This window comes from Prunus avium, chromosome 6 (assembly GCF_965620075.1).
Source record: "Prunus avium chromosome 6, drPruAviu1.hap1.1, whole genome shotgun sequence".
Lineage (NCBI taxonomy): Eukaryota > Viridiplantae > Streptophyta > Magnoliopsida > Rosales > Rosaceae > Prunus > Prunus avium.
In genome coordinates this window covers 35,156,725-35,175,522 of record NC_142289.1, presented here as the reverse complement: position 1 = coordinate 35,175,522, position 18,798 = coordinate 35,156,725, and the positions used below count along the sequence as shown (strand labels likewise).

Here is an 18,798-nt window from a genome sequence, read left to right as displayed (position 1 = left end):
AGACTTGAGAGAGAGAGGGAAAGATGGTCCCCTAAATAAATGATGGATTTCCAAATTATGTAAAGATTCTTGATGAACATATTCAACCTCCCACTCACTACGCGGTTGAAAACTACTTAGCACCATTGCCTTTTAACCTTTGCCTAACCCAACTCCATTCAATCTCCTATTTGTGATGGACGCCCCTAGGGTTGGTAATATTGTTTTTTTGTAAAAGTATTAAATCATCGAATGTCGACAGATATGACGGTATATAAACAAAATTTGAATAAATCTAAAATGTTATATTGTTAGACTGACAATCGAAAAATCTTTTTCATTCACGAGAGGAGGTGGGGATTCAATTTAGGACTTTATCCAACCTTGAAAAGAATAATATTGCTAGATTAAGTGTTGGTAGATAGAATTAGATATGTCATATTAATATTTGCATACAAGTGATATTGCGAGAGAAGAAAATCGAACACAGGATCTCAGTTGTAGGTAATAATGATATAAAATTAAGAGTGCCGCTAAACGAACCCTAAAATTAACTGAGTACACCCTACTATCATAGTATTTATTAAATTACTAATTTACCCTAATATAAAATGACCAAAAAAGAGAATTTTTTTTTTGTGGGACTGCTTTAGAAGATTTACATCACGTCTTCAATTCATGTGATTTTGTTTCTGCTTTTTGGGAGACTAGCCCGTGGTGGAGGCTTTTACAAAACAGTGCTGACCTGAATTTTAAATGTTGGCTTGTGCAACTATTTGGTGACTCATATAAAAAGTTTGTAGAACAAGTTTTGATGGTGTTGTGTACAATCTGGAATGAGAGGAATTTTGTTTTATGGACAGGCAGACGACGTGGGATGTTGGAAGTGGTTAATTGTGCTATGCAGGTGTTGCACCAATTCCAGGAGCACAACTTTCCTAAGGGTGTTGTCCTAGCTCGTGCAATAGTAAAATGGGGTAGACCCCCCTTGGGTTTTTAAAAACTCAATTTTGATGGGGCTTTTTGCGAACAAATTGGGTTTGCTGCTTTCAAGAGGGTTTTGCTGCTTCTTGGTTTATGATTTTAGTTTTATTGGTCAGATATGCAAACTTAAAATTTGAAAAGAAGGCACAAATTCATGTAAAAAGAGAAATCTAGTTTAGGATGTTGTTTGATAGAGTGTATTAGGGTGCACCAGGGATATTTTTGATAGTTAAATAGGGTGTACTTAGTTAATTTTACATTTTAATTAAAATATTAGGGTGCACTTAGATCATAGGATGTACTAAGTTAATTTTAGAGTTCGTTTAGCAGCACTCAAAATTAATCACTTGAGGTATAAAACCCTTCAATTATGTTGTCATGTTTGATACCCATCATTACCTACCATAACAAAGTGTTTGATAACATAACTGAAATTTAAGTTGTATAAATGTCAGACCAAAAACAAGGGCTCCCATCTATTCTTTCACTTCGTTATCGGTGTGAATCTATCAATAAAGTTGTATGTGACATTTGGTTTGGCGTCTTGCATGTGAAGAATGAATGGGCATAAGACTTTGATCTAGGCCCAACTCAATGTTGGGCTATTCAAACAGGCCCAAAATCAAATAATGGGCTTTTTAAATCGGCCCAAATTCTGAAACATCACTCTACTCAAATTTTGAAGCCCAAAAGGCCCAATTCGTACACAGTGTCAGTGTGCCTCCCTTATCGTTAAAGAAGCCCTAACAAAACAGACCCGAGCTCTCTCTCTCTCTCTCTCTCCTGCTCTCATCTTCTTCAGTCTTCCTTCCATCTCCTGCTCGCCAGTGGCCCCAGGTACTGATTAAAGTTTCATTTTGTGAGTTGGGTCTGTCAATTTTGAACTTTTCTTTGTTGCTTTTGCATCTAAACTCGTTTTTGCTTCTGTTTGGTTTAATGGGCATTTGCGAATTGTTCATTTCATTTTCATTTCGGGCATTTTTTTATATAGATTCTGCTTGCTGATATATTTGTGAAAGAATTGATTTGTGTTTGGAAATGGGATATAGTTCATTGTGCTTGCTGCTTTCCTCACATAATTAGTAGGTTGACTGGTTAATGCTTTTCCATCTCCCACACTTCTACTTCTTCTCAAACTTTGAACTTTGGCAGAAATGAAAGGTGTTCGATTTGCTTTGCGATCCTTCAACGATGACGTTTCACGCCGATTTCATCAGCCACATATGAGAACCCTCTCCACATATGTAACATCAGGTACTTCTCTGTACAGTTCCGTGTGCAGGACCCTGTTGGTGCCATTTTTCCATATGGTTTTGATAATTTATAAGTTGAAATTTTGCTTGAATCTCAATGAGTAGTATGGAAATAGATTTTTCTTTTGGAGGTTAAACTTAGGATTTGGTTTGTTTTTTCTTGTAATATAGCTTCTCTATTCCAAGAATTACTCAATCTAACTACAAATAAAAGCTTGACACATTAGCTTTTTTCTGTGTTAGGCGGTGAAGTGGATGATAAGAACAATCCTAATTCATTTGAATCTCCGGATGAGTTTGAGCGGCGTATTTTCGGTGAAACTTCTGGGGGTAATTTTAGATCAGATGCCTTTTTCACGAAGCTTGATAGGCTCGGGATGGGTCGTGATGGACAGGGTTTGAATCCTTCTGGAGGAGGTGGAAGTGGAAGTGGTTCTCATATACTCGACGGCTTAGATGAAAGTTTTAACACATTATCAGATGGAATGGATGGAAAATTAGAGAAAGCAGCCACCGACTTTGATATTGATTACGAGGAAATAAACCAAGAGGAATATTCTTACAGACCAGATGTGAATTTTGAGCTAGGAATGACTTATGACCTTAAAGTATGTTATGGAGCAACTTCCCTTTCTTTTCTGCCTTTTCACTTTTATGTTATTGTTATAATTACAGCTTGCACATATTTTGTGGTGTTATAAATGTATAACCTGCATTTGAGATTTGTTTGTCCTGAGTGGAAAAAGAATACAAGTTAGCCTGTCCTGCCTTACCACTGAACCATAATATTTTGCCAGTGTTGTTCTCTTTATGCCTCGTTTGTCTTTTGATATCTCATGTACGCACCATGTGGCCCTATGCAGGATCTTGATCTTACTAAGCCAGGAGTGCGTAAGTTTACCCAAAGGGATGAGTTTGAAGTAACTACAAAGGAAGTTCTTAGAAAAGCTGATTTCAGGGTATGTGCACTTGTCAGTCTCTCCAATATATGCATGTAGGATCCTTGTTGCTTTGTATATGTTTGCCTGTTTGGTGAAATGTAAAGGATTGTTTTTATTGTTGATGCCCCTATACCTCTTTTCCCTGATACGCATAAATAGAAGCTGAGGACTAAAATTAAGCAAAGTAGATTTATCCAATTGTTTTTTTTTAAGGGATAGTCTATCTTGATTGAGACTCAGTTTCAGAATTAAAGATCTAGATATTATGATATTTGGAGCTTGCTGGCTCAGTGGTTGTGAATGAGCTGCATATTGGCAGGTTGTTGCACTTGATTGCCTTAAGGCCTGTTTGACAACCATTTCAATTTTAAGTTTTAGTTTTCATTTTTTGTGCTAGAGTATAGAGGAAAATGAGAGTGAGAATGGGAGTTGGGATGAGATTGAGAGAGGATGAGAGGGGAGGATGGGAGGGAGGAGTAACAAAAGTGAAAAAAAAACTTGAAAGTGAAAACAATTTCAAATAGATTTCAGTTTTTAGTTTTTGTTTTTCACTTTTGTTACTCCTCCCTCCCATCCTTCCCTCTCATCTTCCCTCTCATTCTCACTTCCATTTTCCCTCTTTTTCCTCTATACTCTAGCACAAAAAATGAAAACTAAAAACAAAAATTGAAATGGTTATCAAACGGGCCCTTAGGTTTTCTTAGTTAATTTTCAGAATATTCTATATTCTTCATTGAATTCATCAATTGCAACTAATTTTGATTATTAGAAAACTTAAGTTAAAAACTCTGGGCAGGTTGTTGTGATTTCATTATTACTCTCTCTTCTGCTACTAGACATTGAAATGTTGGTTTAGCTGTCCTTTTTTGTCCCTTGCGTCCGTTGAGACCTGAAATCCTTTAACTTGTTTCGCTGGTTTTACTAGTGTGCTTGCTTATCTTATTACGTCTCTGAATCCCAATTTTAAATGTCAAATTTTGTTGTTTATGCTTTTGATTTTTGATCCTTTGGATGCATTCTTGCACCAACTGTATTGCTCTGTGCAGAATGTGAGATTCCTGGCAAATTTCTTAACAGATGCTGGAATTCTCATCAAAAGAAGCAAGGTAAAATTGAATGCATGCTGAATGACCTGAACTTTGTTGAAGCTGCATTGAAATACTTTTAAGTTCCCTTGTTCCTTGTGTAGACTGGGATCAGCGCCAAGGCCCAGAGGAAGGTCGCTAGGGAAATCAAAACAGCTCGAGCTTTTGGTTTAATGCCTTTCACGACAATGGGGACAAAGTCATTTGTTTTTGGGAAAACTATGGAGGCTCTAGATCAAGATTACGAATACGAAAGTTATGATAACCCTATGGATGCAGATGGAAAAGACCCACTGGGGCCCTTTTAGCTTGTATGGAGGGGATCTTGAATCAGTAGAATTCAGTTGACAGCACAACTACAAACCTGCCCCTATCCCCACAAGAATATACAGAAGGAGAAGAAAATGATGGAAAAAGATGGGTTCTTAATTAAGGTGAATTCCGGGATGTTGGTAACTCCATGTTTCTGGTTGGTACGTAGGTTAATTCGTTTTTATTTTTTGTAGTTGGTATACATTTACTGTAATAACAGCCCAAGTAATTCCCCTTCGTATTTCAAGCCTGTTGGGTTTTGGGTTTTCTTATCCAGTAGTTTGCCAATTTGCTGAACTAAGATGAATATTTTGGTACTTTTAGTATATACATAATTAATTATAGCAAGAACAAAATTGAGTGTGCCGAAGAAGTATATTTTGAGATCGGAAGTTGCATGACTTTTCTTCTCATTTTAGGGTTTTAAGTTAAAGCGACGATTATACGGAGGAACTTCAGAAACAAGTTTGCCCTATAAAGTCAGGAATTTGATGAGGTGATTGACATGCAATATTTTTCTTCTAGATCATGATGGAGCTTTGGCTCAATTATGAAAAACCATCTTCCTATATAGTCCTCGTGAGTTTACGTAAAAGAAGCATTTATATTTTTGCATCCTTTTCATTACTATTTGTAACTGGTTTCAGTTGAATGAAGTTCTTTCCTTTCGATTAAAAAAAGAAAAGAAAAAACCGAATAAAACCGATTTTAAATAAAAAAAACCTTCATCATCAAACCTAGTTGTCAACAGCCTTTAAATTTAGTGGCATTTTAGTCTCCCTTAAAAGCATATAGTAGTGCTGGAAGGTTAAGGGTTGCTTTCATAGTTCAATTTTGTGATGAATTATTCTTCTCTCATCTATTAAGAAAAAAAACAGAGAAGAAAAAGAGGAAGAAACTTAACCCTTAAACAGTACACCAATTATCGTTGTTACTCTCCCAAAAGCCTTCACCAAGTTAAGATTGGAAGTGACCAAAGTAGCTGATAACAAAGTAAGTTTAGGTTTATCCATTGCATCTCCATCTCTCAATATTCTAACAACAAAGCTCAGGCTTAATTTTGTCCTACTCGAACCACTATTAGAGACCAAAACTAGCTGATTGTTTATTAAGAAATTTTGTGCAAGACACTTTCAACAACAAGCAATTCCAATTTAGCTTACCTTAAACTCTTTCATGCCTCAGTAAAACATTTCATATTTTTTCTTATAATTATATTTGCTAAAATCGTACAAGATTATGTTCTCTTCTCAAACAGTCCGATAGTTTTTTTTCACTTGGCCTAAAATCAGTGATCTATGGCACATGCAGTACAGTGAAGAAATTTTAATTCTCCTGACTCTGAGGGATGTTTCCTCTTCTGCTAGATAGGCAACAACATAACCAATCTAAAGAGACCACATGCTCCACAGCCTGCTTATTATATTCTCTCTCATTTCTAGCATTGTCACCTTCTTCCCTAACCCAAATGCTCCTCTCTCTCCCTCTCTCTCCCAATGAAGAAAAAAAAACCAGAAACCTCCACTTACCCATTACCCAAATCTTCATAAATGACACTTGTACATCCACCATCTTCTCTCATTATCACCATCATCTTCACAGCCTTCGTATCTTCACTGACACCGCATGATAGGGTGGTCCATGGCCTTGGCTTAGCTTCTACCACAGCCATCACATATGGCACTTCCACTGTTTGTGGCATTGTGGCAGACAACCCTACACAGAGCATACAATGCTACCAAAACATTCAGACCATTTCAGTCCAGCCCATTGTTTCTTTTGAAGCCATCTCTGGGGGCAAGACCTTCTTCTGTGGCCTCAGGTCTGGTGGCTTTAGCCTTCTCTGTTGGGACACCAGCTTATCTAGCTCAAGTAGGTTCCAACCTAAACGCATATATCACAGTGACACAATAGCCTTGACTGATCTGGCTGTAGGTGATGCCCAAGTTTGTGCCAGAGAGGTCAACTCTAGAATTGTCAGGTGCTGGAGAGGAGGAGATGGCACAAGAGGGTCTTTGTTTCCCTCACCTGGGGAAGCATTGGACTTTCATACAATCACATCTGGAAAGGGGTTTACATGTGGGATTTTGGTGAATGGTAGCAGAGTTCTGTGTTGGGGTCAGAGTAGTGTTGGAGCTGAGATTCAAACAGGGTTTGAGAATGTGTTGATGTCAAGCCTAGTTGTTGGAGAGTCTCATGCTTGTGGGTTTAGTGTGAATGGAGCTTTGGTCTGTAAAGGGAACAACGATTCCGGGCAATTGAATGTACCTTCAAGTACTTCAGCTTTTGAGTTTTCAGGCCTTGCATTGGGATCAAATTTTACTTGTGCCATTCGTCGAAGAAGTGGCTTTGTTGTATGCTGGGGAGGAAGAAACAGATTTGAATATCACAGTGATGCTATTGCAAATGTTTCATTTGAGTTGATTGATGCAGGTTTGGATTTTCTTTGCGGCTTAACAACAAGTAATTTATCAATGATTTGTTGGGGACCAGGCTGGTCTAGTTCTCAGAATGATCTTCCACTAGGAATGATTGTTCCTGGTCCATGTGTACAAGGTCCATGCAGTAGCTGTGGTGTGTACCCGAATTCGGAGACTCTTTGCGGTGGTTCTGGGAAAATCTGCAAATCATGCCAGATTGAACTTCCAATTGCAGTGCCGTTGCCCCCAATAAATCCGCCGCCACCACAAGGTTCATCACCGGCTTCTTCATCATCCATAACCAGAAATAGGCTTTTGTTGGCGTTTGCAATAGTTGGATCCGTTGGGGCTTTTGCAGGGCTCTGCACTATTATCTTTTGCCTATGGACTAGAAAATGTGGTTCTTGGTTTAACCATCATGATTCTGTGCAACCCACAAGTGCTGTTGCCCCCAATGCAGGTTCTGCAGTTGGGATTGAAAATGATCCTAATGCTCCACCTTCAAGATCAAGTTCCATCAAGGGCTATATAAGCGGCTCATCATCAAAGCATGGAGACAAGACTGAGTCATTTCACCTAGCAGAGCTTTCCGCTGCTACCAAGCACTTCTCATCAGAAAACAAGATTGGTGCTGGGAGCTTTGGTACTGTCTATAAAGGCAAGCTCTCGGATGGTCGTGAAGTGGCCATCAAGAGGGGAGACACTAGTACCAAGACCAATAAATTTCAGGAGAAAGAGAGCGCATTTGATTCCGAATTAGCATTGCTGTCCCGGCTTCACCACAAGCACTTAGTGAAGCTAGTGGGATCCTGTGAAGAGAAGGATGAGAGACTTTTGGTTTACGAGTACATGTGCAACGGTTCACTTCATGATCACTTGCATAACAAGAAAAATGTTGAGAGAAGTAGCAGCATTGTGAATTCTTGGAGAATGAGGATAAAAATTGCTTTGGATGCAGCCAGGGGAATTGAGTATCTGCACAATTATGCAGTGCCAACAATAATTCACAGGGACATTAAGTCCTCAAACATTCTTTTGGATGAAAATTGGCTTGCAAGAGTATCTGATTTTGGACTGTCATTACTGGGACCGGAATCTGACCAAGAGATCGTGTCATCGAAGGCGGTTGGAACAGTTGGCTACATTGATCCTGAGTACTTTGTATCAAATGTTTTGACAGCAAAGAGTGATGTCTATGGCTTTGGGGTGGTGTTATTGGAGCTTTTGACAGGTAAGAGGGCTGTGTTCAGACTCAGTGAAGAGGGAACAGGTCCAATGGGGGTTGTGGAGTACGCCAGGCCGCGGATGATGGCGGGGGAGCTGCAAAGCATTTTGGATCAAAGGGTGGTGCCGCCAGATCCGAATGAAGCTGAAGCAGTTGAGCTGGTGGCTTATACTGCCAGGCATTGTGTGAACTTGGAGGGGAAGGAAAGGCCTAGTATGACTGACATTGTTGCCAATTTGGAAAGGGCACTTGCTCTTTGTGAGGATGAACGTTTTAGCTTCTCTACCACCACAATTTCCCTCCCTTCACTGTGAAATTTCATCCAAAAACAGTATTCATTTATTTATTTTTCCTTATTAATTCTATACCAAATTTTATTTCTTCACCATTTCGGCTTATACATGATTCTTAGTTTCACGATTTTTGCTATGGTAAAGATTAAGGAATGCCATAAAAGTGGTCTAATTCACAAGAAATTCTTTAATGGATAAGGCATATACACTTTTCTCTCACAATCATCTCATCATATGAGTAACACGTGATGAATAATTGTAAAAAAAGGGGCGTATACGACCGTCCACTGTAAAGTTATTGCTAACTTTAACGTACACAATAGGCCAGTGGTCTGGTCACTTGACATGATGGCCCTATCTTCTTGGTTGAGGTGTATGGTATCTCTCATCTTTTGCCTCCTGAATGTTGGCTGGTCTGGGAGGCAGTGGGGCATGAAGATTTTATTAGTGATTCCAATCAAAAGCATTATCCTATTCCTATATAGTGGGATCTTTGATCACCTTAGTGTACATTTTTTGGAATTCTAGTTACTTTAGCCAGGTAAACCATTTTCCACACGATGTTGTTTTAGAAAATTAATGTTATAATTAGCTTCCACAGAGAATCATATAAAGGGTACCAGTGGTTGCCTCCTTGTCTCAACAATCATATTGTTGTTTTTCACTTTGTCGGAGGATGTTTTAAATTTGATTTACGTGAATGTAAGATTGATATATATGCATGATTTGATGCCTTGATCGGTTGTGAAGGTTTAATTTTGATATGCGTGCTATCATGTTGTAAAAATAGTCTTACAAATATTAATATTCTATTGTTTATAAATAAATAAATAAATAAAATCTTTTAATGGCACTCCGATAACAATTTTCTGAGAAAAACAAATGTATGGCTTTTAAAATATGCAAATTTTAATTTTGTACTTAGCTGTTTGAAATCATTTTGTTTTTTTTTAACAAAAAGCAATTAGGAAATATTGGCTTTTGAGTTTTGAATACCCAAGTTGACCCCAAAGGAAAAAGAAAAAAAGAAAAAAGACTAGTGAGTCACACACACTAGTTGTAAAACGCGGAGTCTGCGGCCGCCGCACCGTTTGAACACAGGCTGTACAACAGCTGGGTGCTGATGAAATGATGAACGTGGGATTATAAAATAGGCTTAACTTTTGGTTAATTAATTATGTGAAGCAATTGGAAACAATAACCTATTACCAATGTGATCAAGACTTGGACATTCAAATTATTGTTTTATTAAATTGTATTAGGTGGCTTAATTACATAAAAATTAAGAGACACACGAGGATGTCAAAGGTTAATAATTGTCCACCCTCCCTCTTTGAATAAAAAAAAAGACAGGTTCAATGTTACTATTTACCATAGGCCATAGGCACAATTTTTAGCACATACTGTCGATGCACGCGAATCTCACAATGCGTTGACTTATGTATAGGAGATTATTCTTAACATCACTCGTATGATCTATTAAAAGTAACATATATGATTGTACTTGTTAAATAAAGTTAGCCGTGAATAATATATCGGGAGTTGATTTTCTCACTCCTCTTTCGTCCACTTACACTCCCTTATTGGAAATTGTATGTTATAGTAAAACTTATTAAAAACACATAAAAGAGTGTAAGTAGACAAAAGAGGAGTGGAAAAATAAGCACCCTAATATATGTGACATATGACACTTATAGAGCATCAATAAATAATGCACCATTAATGACGACGAAAAAAATTGCACTCCGTATTTGATCAACTAGCTCTTTATCTATTTCTTACATGTGGCTACGATTAAAAGAATTTGTTGTGTATTAGCAGCAGATGGAAGTTTAGCATAATATTGAACATGGATTACAGGAGAGGCAGAGCATGAGAAAGCAAAGCAATACTTATTAATTTATTCAGCATTGTCAAATTCAAATCCCATCAGAAGCCTCACGGATTTATATTTTTGGCCTCTTCTATTATGCAGAGGAACAGCTCGGATCCCAGTTCTGAGCTCTGGAATTGGGAGACATGTTTGGCCACCAAAGTCATGTTTCCCAGAAGTGTCATATTCTTTGACTTCAACTCGAAGCACAGCCAGTTCTGGAACGCTCAACGGGAAAATGAACTCCTTGTTCCATACTGGTACCCACTGGTCCTCAATTGGCTGGGTTTCCATCATTTTTGTATCATTTGGCACTCCAGCAATTCCAACCTACAAACACACCAAATTAAGCTTTCTCTTACCAGACTGTTAATCTGAACCATACCATATGTGCGTTCAAACAAAAATATATTAGTCAGTTGTCTAGATTGTTGCTTTGACAACATACCATGTCAGACTGTCTGTGACACGAGAACATTTTACTATGTTACATATACCGGTAAAGTTCTCTTACTAGGTACAAATGTAGAATTACGTTCAGATTATTATGCAAACAACATAATATGTCAGAGTATCTGTCTGACAAGAGAACATTTACAGGGGATGTATATTTGAATGAACATTTTGGTAACATACCCTCACATAAAAGTCCGGAGGAGAATAAAGATCAAAATGTGTGTGGTGGAAATCTGAATGCCAGCCTTCTCCCATGTATACTTTTACCTGCTTGTGAACAAGAAGGTTATGTAGAAAGTTCATGTATATACATATATATTTGAAAATAATAAGAGAAAGTGGCATGTTACAAGTTTGATCAGAGATTCAAAGCACCTTCAAATTTGTCTTCACTGGTAAGGGTTCATTAGGATCAAAAGCCTCATTATTTGGGCCAAGGGCCAGTAAAAAATCAGGTTTTTTCACATAACCACAGCCTCCATTGGCTCTGAACATTCCATCCATGATCCAAAGGTACTTTCCATGTCCCTTTGAGAAGAAATTCACTATTGTAAGATAAGCAGGAATTGAGGTGAAGTAAAAGCAGAATTCCCAGCAAACAACTATAAGCTAGTTATTTAAAAAGTTAGCTAAAAGTTACAAAAGAAGCCTAACTTGCATATTGAATGCCACCATTTGAGCTCCATGGGTCCATCCAAGCATGGGATCATAATTTGATGAGTCTAAACGTGCACCCTTAGGATATATCCTTAACAAATTTCTTTGTGTAAACCTAGAGAAAGATTAATTTAAGCACAATTGATCATTTAGATGGTGAAGAACATTAAGAATTTAAGAGTAGTTAACATGAAAACCAGTGTAATGTCACCTGACAATATCGGATCCACGGGTTCTGGTTTCATTTTCCAGTTCTTGCTCACTCAAGCTAAGACGCCGGACCTTAATTGGATCGATATGCCATATATCAAGCCCACCTTTCGGCTTCCCTGCATGAATTGCAATTAACTGCTTATATTCTGGAATGGCGTTCTCCTCATCTTCATCTTGATCATCTTGTTCATTGTCCTGCTTTCAAGTGTGTAATGATATATTAAAAGGGTACATGATTCTTGGTTCACTGAGCAAATGCGTTAGCACAATGTACACTAGTGTTCACATGCACCTTAATACCTTGTTATCAGTGGCTCCCGATTCCCTTGGTCTCTGAGATTCATGATACTCCGGTGGCTTGGTCGAAATCAGAATCCTTCTCTTCAATGAGTCAGGTGAAGGGAATTCCATTATGAATTCTGAATGAGGGCTGTATAGCATGTGTCCAAATGTTTCTGTGACCATCTACAATCACATTTAAAAAAAAAAGAAGTTCAAATCACAATTGAAGTGGTGCATAAAAAAGAATCATAAGATGGGAAGCCTAATTAAGGTATGAATTCCTATTCACCTTGGCCACTTTAGCTTGAAGACTTGAAGGTAGGTGGTCTTCAAATGTTATGACAACAGGGTATTCAGAAGCAGTAAAAGCATGATCCTTTATAGCCCGCAAACATTTGATGAGTTCCACTGGACTAGTAAGAGTCCTAAAGGTTCAAAGAGATCAAATTTTGTTATGCAAATATGACTAACTAGCTTGGACTGAGAATTAATAGTTTTCCAACCAAGACCATGTTCATAATAGAGTTTGAGAGCAACCACAAATTAAATTCATACCCTCCGTGACGAACCTCCACGCCATTTTTCTTAGAATTCGGCCACAAATCTAATTCGATAACTCTAACGCCTTGTAGCAGTGCGTTTATAATTGGGTGGACACTGCTGTCACTGCTGACTTGATTTCCTGTTAAGTAGGAGTTGTGGCCGGTAAATAGAAAATAATGAGCCAATGGCGCATTCATGTCATGGTGCACCTGAATCCAAACACAGCTGTTCTCAATTTTTGGATCATTAAGATGCATAAACTAATGCAGAAACTGCAAACTAATATATTTTTTTCAATCATCTTCATAGTTTGCATGTTCCTTAAATGTATAAATAAGTTAGAAAGTTTCATCACTCTGAACAGTGAATGCTTTACTCAATATATGAAATTGAAACAATACAAAGTTTGATGAAATTACCTTTGAATAGAAAGGAGGATTAAGGTCACCAAGGAGATACCGAAAGAAGGCATCGAGATGGAGACCCTTTCTTTGAAAGATGTTGAGATGCCTGAGACTGTTGAAAATGGTCTGAGCATCCTCCTTGGTGGCATTGGGTTCTCCTTGAAACTCAATCAGAAAATTCTGAAGGTTATCGATCGTTATGGTGCCATTTTCGGCGTACTGATTAAACAGGTTCTTTATATCTTCAGGAGGCTCAGCCACCTTGAGCCTAAATATTCTCTTGAAGCAGAAGCAGACCGTGAAAGACTGCTTATTGGACATTTTTGAGACTGGCAGCTTGTGATGATGCCAATAGTTTCTCTAGATTCTGTTTATATGAAGAGAGAAAGGACGAATTTCATTAAGTACATCACAGCCTTTTGTGCATGAAGAGACTTACCGTGGAACTCGCATACATCAACGGCTGACAAGCATTTGGAATTTCCTGACAAGAACTAATAATTTGCTTGAAATTCTTAGGCCTGGCTTTGCAGCAAAGTCAGAATCTGTGCTCATGCAAAACTTTAAATTGACGACACTCCACATTCCCTACTCTTTATGTAATTAATGTCATATATACACGCTATTGTTAGTATCATATGGCAATTCGTATCTCAAACCAACTTTTTCTTTGTCCACAAATAAAGAGAATGCTTCTCTCATACCTGGCTTTCTCGTCTGTACATTCTCTTTTGTCGGTGCAAATTGCCTAAAAAGATCTTTACATCAGGAGGCCTCGAACAAAATATACCCTTGCTTTCTTTTTAGATCATTAACCAGACTCTGTAACCAAAACATATCTATGCCATGGAAAGTAAATTTTCTTTTACTGAATTACATGACACGTTATTACCGGCCTGTACTTGAGCTATGTGATTGAAAGTTGAGTTGTTAATTTCTTCAATCTGGACAATGTTGCTACTGCTATTGTGGGGTTGGAGAAGGAAAAGTTTGACAGCCAGGTTGAAAGTTGAGTTTCACCTAAACTCTAGTAGATTTTGTCCATTTGATCTGCAGGTTGAACGGTGCCTTTATTGAGTTATACCAAAGATGGAATTGTCCCTTAAAACATAATTGAGAAAAAGAAAAAGGGAAAAAGGAAAAGGGGAAAAAAAGGCTGTCATTATATGCTTCTATAGATCATCCACTTCCAAAAAGAAAAAAAAAAAAGAGAGGGAGAGAGAGTACCAAACAATCTTTTACAATGAGCAAAATAAACAGAACTTATTGCAGAACTACAGGGGGCAACAGAATAAAAATGAACCGAGGACAATTCGATGAGCATAACCAAATGCTCAGATGAACTCAAATTGCATTAGAAGCCTTACTGAGTTGTATTTCGTTCCTTTACGGTCAAAGAGAGGGACTGCACGAATCCCTTGTCTCAATTCAGACACTGGCAAACAGGTTTGGCCACCAAAGTCATCCTTCTCAGACATGTCATACTCATGTACCTCAACTCGAAGCAAAGCCAATTCAGGAACCCTCAATGGAAATGTAAACTCTTCCTCCCAGACTGGTGTCCAATCGTCCTCCTTTTTCTTAGTTTTCTTCATTATTTCATCAGCTGGAACTCCTGCTATGCCAACCTGCCTCACAGATTAAATGGTAAATAGAAGCACTAAGAAGTGTGCATCACTGCATTATTATTAATCAAGCACTTAAAAAGCATACATTATTTGGTTTACCAGTAGACTGACCAAGGTAATCATTTGAAAATAAAACACAGACCATCTTACCCTAGTGTAGAAATCTGGTGGGGAATATAAATCGAAGTGTGTTTGTTTGAAATCCAAATGCCATCCATCTCCCATATATACTTTCACCTGTCAAGAAACATAATTAGTTTAAGAATCTTTTAAACGAGAGGGTATAAAAACAGTCTTGACAATCAACGTACTTACAACTTTACATCCAGAGAAAAGGAACAGAAAATGTGCTCACCTTTAAAGTCTTTTTTACTGGCAATTTTGCCTTAGGATCAAAGATCTGATTATCTGACTCGTTCATAATAAAATCAGGCTTTTTCACATAACCACAACCCCCATTGGCTCTAAACATCCCATGCATCAGCCAAAGAGATCTACCATATCCCTGCCATTGGACCAGAGAAATGTTCATTTTCTGTCTCAAAAATGCTACCAGTTTCCTTATCTTGAAATAACATTGCAAAGCATTATCTTGGTAACAGGGAAGAAAAAATACAATCAAAACAGGAGAAGGATATAAGAAAAAGAAAATAACTTTTTTTCGGGACAGAAAGGAAAGAACTTTAAACAACCTGCATATTGAATGCAACCATTTGAGCACCATGCATCCAACCAATAAGTGGCTTGTAGTTGGAGGAGTTGAACCGAGTACCTTTTGGGTACACCCTTAAAATGTTCTTCTGGGTAAATCTATGAATAACATTGTTACAGTTTATAGTTGTTCAGTTGGATAACATAGATCAAATACCAAGTAAAAGAAGATTTCACAATTGAATTCATCACATGAGGGAATCATTTGGCACCTCATTGTGCTAAGAAAACAAAACGTACCTAACAACATCTGTTCCATGAGATTCAGCAGCCTTTTCAAGTGCTTGTTCACTCAAGCTAAGGCGTCTAACTTTATCAAGTTCAACTTTTAGTGCCTCCTTTAGACCACCCTTGGGTTTCCCAGCATGGATTGTAATTAGACGTTTGTATTCATGTTCTCCTGATGAGAACGATCCACGATTACTGTGACTGTTATCCTCACTTGAATCACTGTCACTCTGCAAGACAATAGAGAAAAATTTAATCACCCAAGGGCCGGACATCAAGCATAAGTGATGCTAGCAGTAAATATTCTTTTCTCAAAACACACCGTGTCATCATCTTCGTGTTCTTCTGTAAGCTCTGAGGGTTCTTTCCCCCATAAGTCTTCCTCACTCTTATGTGAGTCATGTTCCTTTTCATTGGAAGTTTTAGCCTTGCGGTACTCCTCAGGAGGTTTGGTAGAAATAATAATTCGATACTTAAGTTCTTCCGGTGACGGTAACTCTTTCAAACAATCAGATTCCGGGTAAAACAACATCTCACCAAATGTCTGAATGAGCATCTGGAAATGAAGAAATTTGCAAATTTTAAACAGTAATTATAGTAAGAACATGATTTATTACTCACAGATAAAAAAAACAGAAAAGAAAATCACCTGTGCTACTTTAGCTTGGAGAGCAGGAGTAAGATGGTCTTCAAGAGTTATGATGACAGGGTATGGAGATTCAGAAAATGCATGCTCTTGAATTGATTTCAAGCATTTACTAAGCTCCACAGGGGTTGTCAAAGTCCTAGATTCACAAATACACACTTTGAATATCAATCCCATGAGTTGGAACACTAGGCTTTTATAGAAATATCAACTAAGAACAGCAACAAAAAGTATCCAGGCTGAAAATAGAATGCTTTAAAACAGAGTTGCCTATCTTCAAGCTTGCTTAGGATACACAGGCTTAAATATATTCAATGAAACTCATGATCATTAAGACGATTTCACTTTGAAGTCCGACGAGGTACCATTAGATTGGAGATAATTAGAGTTACCTTCCATGAAGAACATGCACATTGTCCTTTGTGGAATTTGGCCAAATATCAAGCTCCACCACTCTTACACCTCTCTTGAGTGCCTTTATGATTGGAACATCACTGCAGTCGCTGCTGAGCTGATTTCCAGTCAGGTATGAATTATGACCAGTATATATGTAATAATGGGACAATGGAGCTGTCATATCCTGATGAACCTGAAACAAAATAACAAAAGCAGAAATTTACAAATTGTCTCAACCAAAATAGAAGAAATACAAAAATGCACTTGTTCATTAAAGAAAACACTTCTTTAATGAATTCATGATCAATAAAACAGGGCCACAAATTTGCTAATGAATTCAAGTAACCTAGCCCAAGAATTTAAATGTCAAGATATTTGATATGCTGATGAGCATTGCTAGATTATGAGCTATCTATGACAATTCTCTAGTAGCATGTTGCACACGTGTCAAACTGGAATTTGTCCGCAAGGAAGATTCTTCCACTCAAGCTAGCTATGAGCTGACGGAGTTTCAATATTTACATTCTTGCAGTTTCCTATACTTTATCGGGGAACAAACAAAACCCAGAAAAGAAAAACCCAATACCTGATCTCGAATGGGAGGGTTGAGATCGGGAGAGAACAAGTAATGGTGGAAGTCGTCGAGGGTGAGAGTGCGCCTGCTGATCAACTTGGCAATGTGGTGCCTCTTCTGCAGCACCTGCTCCACGATCCGCTCGGCGTCGGACTCCGCCGCGCCGCCGCCTACGCCGCCGTCTGCCTGAAATTCCAGCAAGAAACGCTGCAGCTGCTCTGCTGTCATGTGGGTCCCTCCCTCGGCGTACTTGTTGAATGCCTCCTTGACGTCCCGCGGTGGCTCTGCCTCCGTCACCCTGAACTTCCTCGTGAAGCACATGCACATCCTGTAACTCCCCATCGACCTTAACCAATAATTTACACAACAAAAATCAGAGCTTTTGAGAAATGGCAGACAGAACAGAGAGAGAGGTTTAGGAATGTAAAGGGGTTGAGCTTTGGGGGGTTTATATTCTTTATTTATGGAATTGTGATCGTCAGATGAAGTTAGACAGACGACAGCCTTTTTATATTCTTTATTTATGGAAAAATTTGCCGTTTTGTTTGGCGCCTTTTTGGTTTTATTTATCCTTTTTTTTGGCCTTTTTAAATCATCGCGTATTAATTTTGATTGATGTTGATGGTTGTTTAATGGGAACTTTCTCCATGGAGGAATAATGCGAACTATTAACAACTCTTGAGCCACGAAATTAATTGAATCACCTGTTCACAATTGTTTCCGTCTGATTGTATTAATCAGATTTAGTCTCGATCAATGTATAAATATTTTTATCAACGATTCACATTCGTTCACATTTGAGTCATGACCCACAGCGATGCGTAGACCCAATAAAAAGTCAAGAAATAAGTTAATCTGTCCATGAGAAAAGATAGAGATTTGATAATGTAGAGACAGGACAGGAGGTCAAAGACTTCTTCTATTTTTTTAATTAAAGAAAATTTATCACGAGATGCACGTTGGTTTTCTTTTACTGAGCCATGCAATAAAGAAACACCAGAGTGAGTAAAGACCACCCAAAGGTACGTCTGGCCCGTTCCACCTGGTTTTATAAACTAAACATTATCTTTGGCGTCAATTAGCAAAGAGAAAAATTAAAAACAATAAGAAATGATGTAATAATCAAATGATTCGAAGACAAATAGAACAATCGATTGGCTTGGTGACAGTCTTGAAGTTTCCTATACTTTCCCGGGAAACAAACAATACCCAGAAAAGGAAACCCAATTAGTAAACAAAAAAAGTGAATTAATTACAGAAGAGCTAGCTACTACCTGAGCTCGAATAGGTGGATTGAGCTCGGGAGAGAACAAGTAATGGTGAAAGTCGTCGAGGGTGAGAAGAGTGCGCCTGGTGATCAACTTGGCAATGTTGTGCCTCTTCTGCAGTACCTGCTCCACGATCCGCTCGGCTTCTGACGCGGACGTGCCGTCCGCCTGAAGCTCCACCAAGAAATGCTGCAGCTGTTCGGCTGTCATGTGGGTCCCGTCCTCCGCGTACTTGTTGAATGCCTCCTTGACGTCCGACGGCGGCTCTGCCTCCGTCACCCTGAACTTCCTTGTGAAGCATAAGCACATCCTATAACTCCCCATCTATCTTAATGAAATAATAATTTACACACAACGAAAATCAGAGCTTTTTAGAAATGGCAGACAGAACGGAGAGAGAGAGAGAGAGAGAGAGAGAGAGAGGTTT

At 38.3% G+C, this 18,798-nt stretch overlaps 3 protein-coding genes and 1 pseudogene across 5 annotated transcripts; 2 read left to right on the top strand and 2 right to left on the bottom strand.

The window, feature by feature from the left end:
- Positions 1-1,661: 1,661 nt before the first annotated feature.
- On the top strand, positions 1,662-4,910 carry LOC110758743 (Ribosomal protein S18). Its single transcript, XM_021960659.2, has 6 exons — positions 1,662-1,800; positions 2,116-2,217; positions 2,460-2,824; positions 3,080-3,175; positions 4,204-4,263; positions 4,347-4,910. Exons 2-6 carry the CDS (start codon positions 2,118-2,120, stop codon positions 4,548-4,550), a joined length of 825 nt encoding a protein of 274 aa, XP_021816351.1. The 5' UTR covers positions 1,662-1,800; positions 2,116-2,117; the 3' UTR covers positions 4,551-4,910.
- Positions 4,911-5,963: 1,053 nt separating this feature from the next.
- On the top strand, positions 5,964-8,664 carry LOC110758657 (putative serine/threonine-protein kinase-like protein CCR3 pseudogene; annotated as a pseudogene).
- Positions 8,665-10,281: 1,617 nt separating this feature from the next.
- Positions 10,282-13,723, bottom strand: LOC110758744 (phosphoinositide phospholipase C 2). Of its 2 annotated transcripts, none has more exons than XM_088255715.1 (9): positions 12,936-13,723; positions 12,529-12,725; positions 12,263-12,398; positions 11,992-12,156; positions 11,690-11,889; positions 11,476-11,593; positions 11,197-11,349; positions 11,002-11,088; positions 10,282-10,695 (listed from the first exon to the last, which is right to left on the bottom strand). In XM_088255715.1, exons 1-9 carry the CDS (start codon positions 13,239-13,241, stop codon positions 10,393-10,395), a joined length of 1,665 nt encoding a protein of 554 aa, XP_088111841.1. In that variant the 5' UTR covers positions 13,242-13,723; the 3' UTR covers positions 10,282-10,392. The 2 variants fall into 2 exon arrangements, with proteins under 2 accessions (XP_088111841.1, XP_021816353.2); XM_021960661.2 differs by having other exon boundaries at positions 11,690-11,886; positions 12,936-13,720.
- Positions 13,724-14,066: 343 nt separating this feature from the next.
- On the bottom strand, positions 14,067-18,746 carry LOC110758648 (phosphoinositide phospholipase C 4-like). Of its 2 annotated transcripts, none has more exons than XM_088255714.1 (9): positions 18,378-18,746; positions 16,526-16,722; positions 16,137-16,272; positions 15,810-16,043; positions 15,500-15,717; positions 15,241-15,358; positions 14,904-15,053; positions 14,699-14,785; positions 14,067-14,548 (listed from the first exon to the last, which is right to left on the bottom strand). In XM_088255714.1, exons 1-9 carry the CDS (start codon positions 18,693-18,695, stop codon positions 14,255-14,257), a joined length of 1,752 nt encoding a protein of 583 aa, XP_088111840.1. In that variant the 5' UTR covers positions 18,696-18,746; the 3' UTR covers positions 14,067-14,254. The 2 variants fall into 2 exon arrangements, with proteins under 2 accessions (XP_088111840.1, XP_021816252.1); XM_021960560.2 differs by lacking the exon at positions 18,378-18,746 and adding an exon at positions 17,116-17,581.
- Between the last annotated feature and the right edge of the window lie 52 nt (positions 18,747-18,798).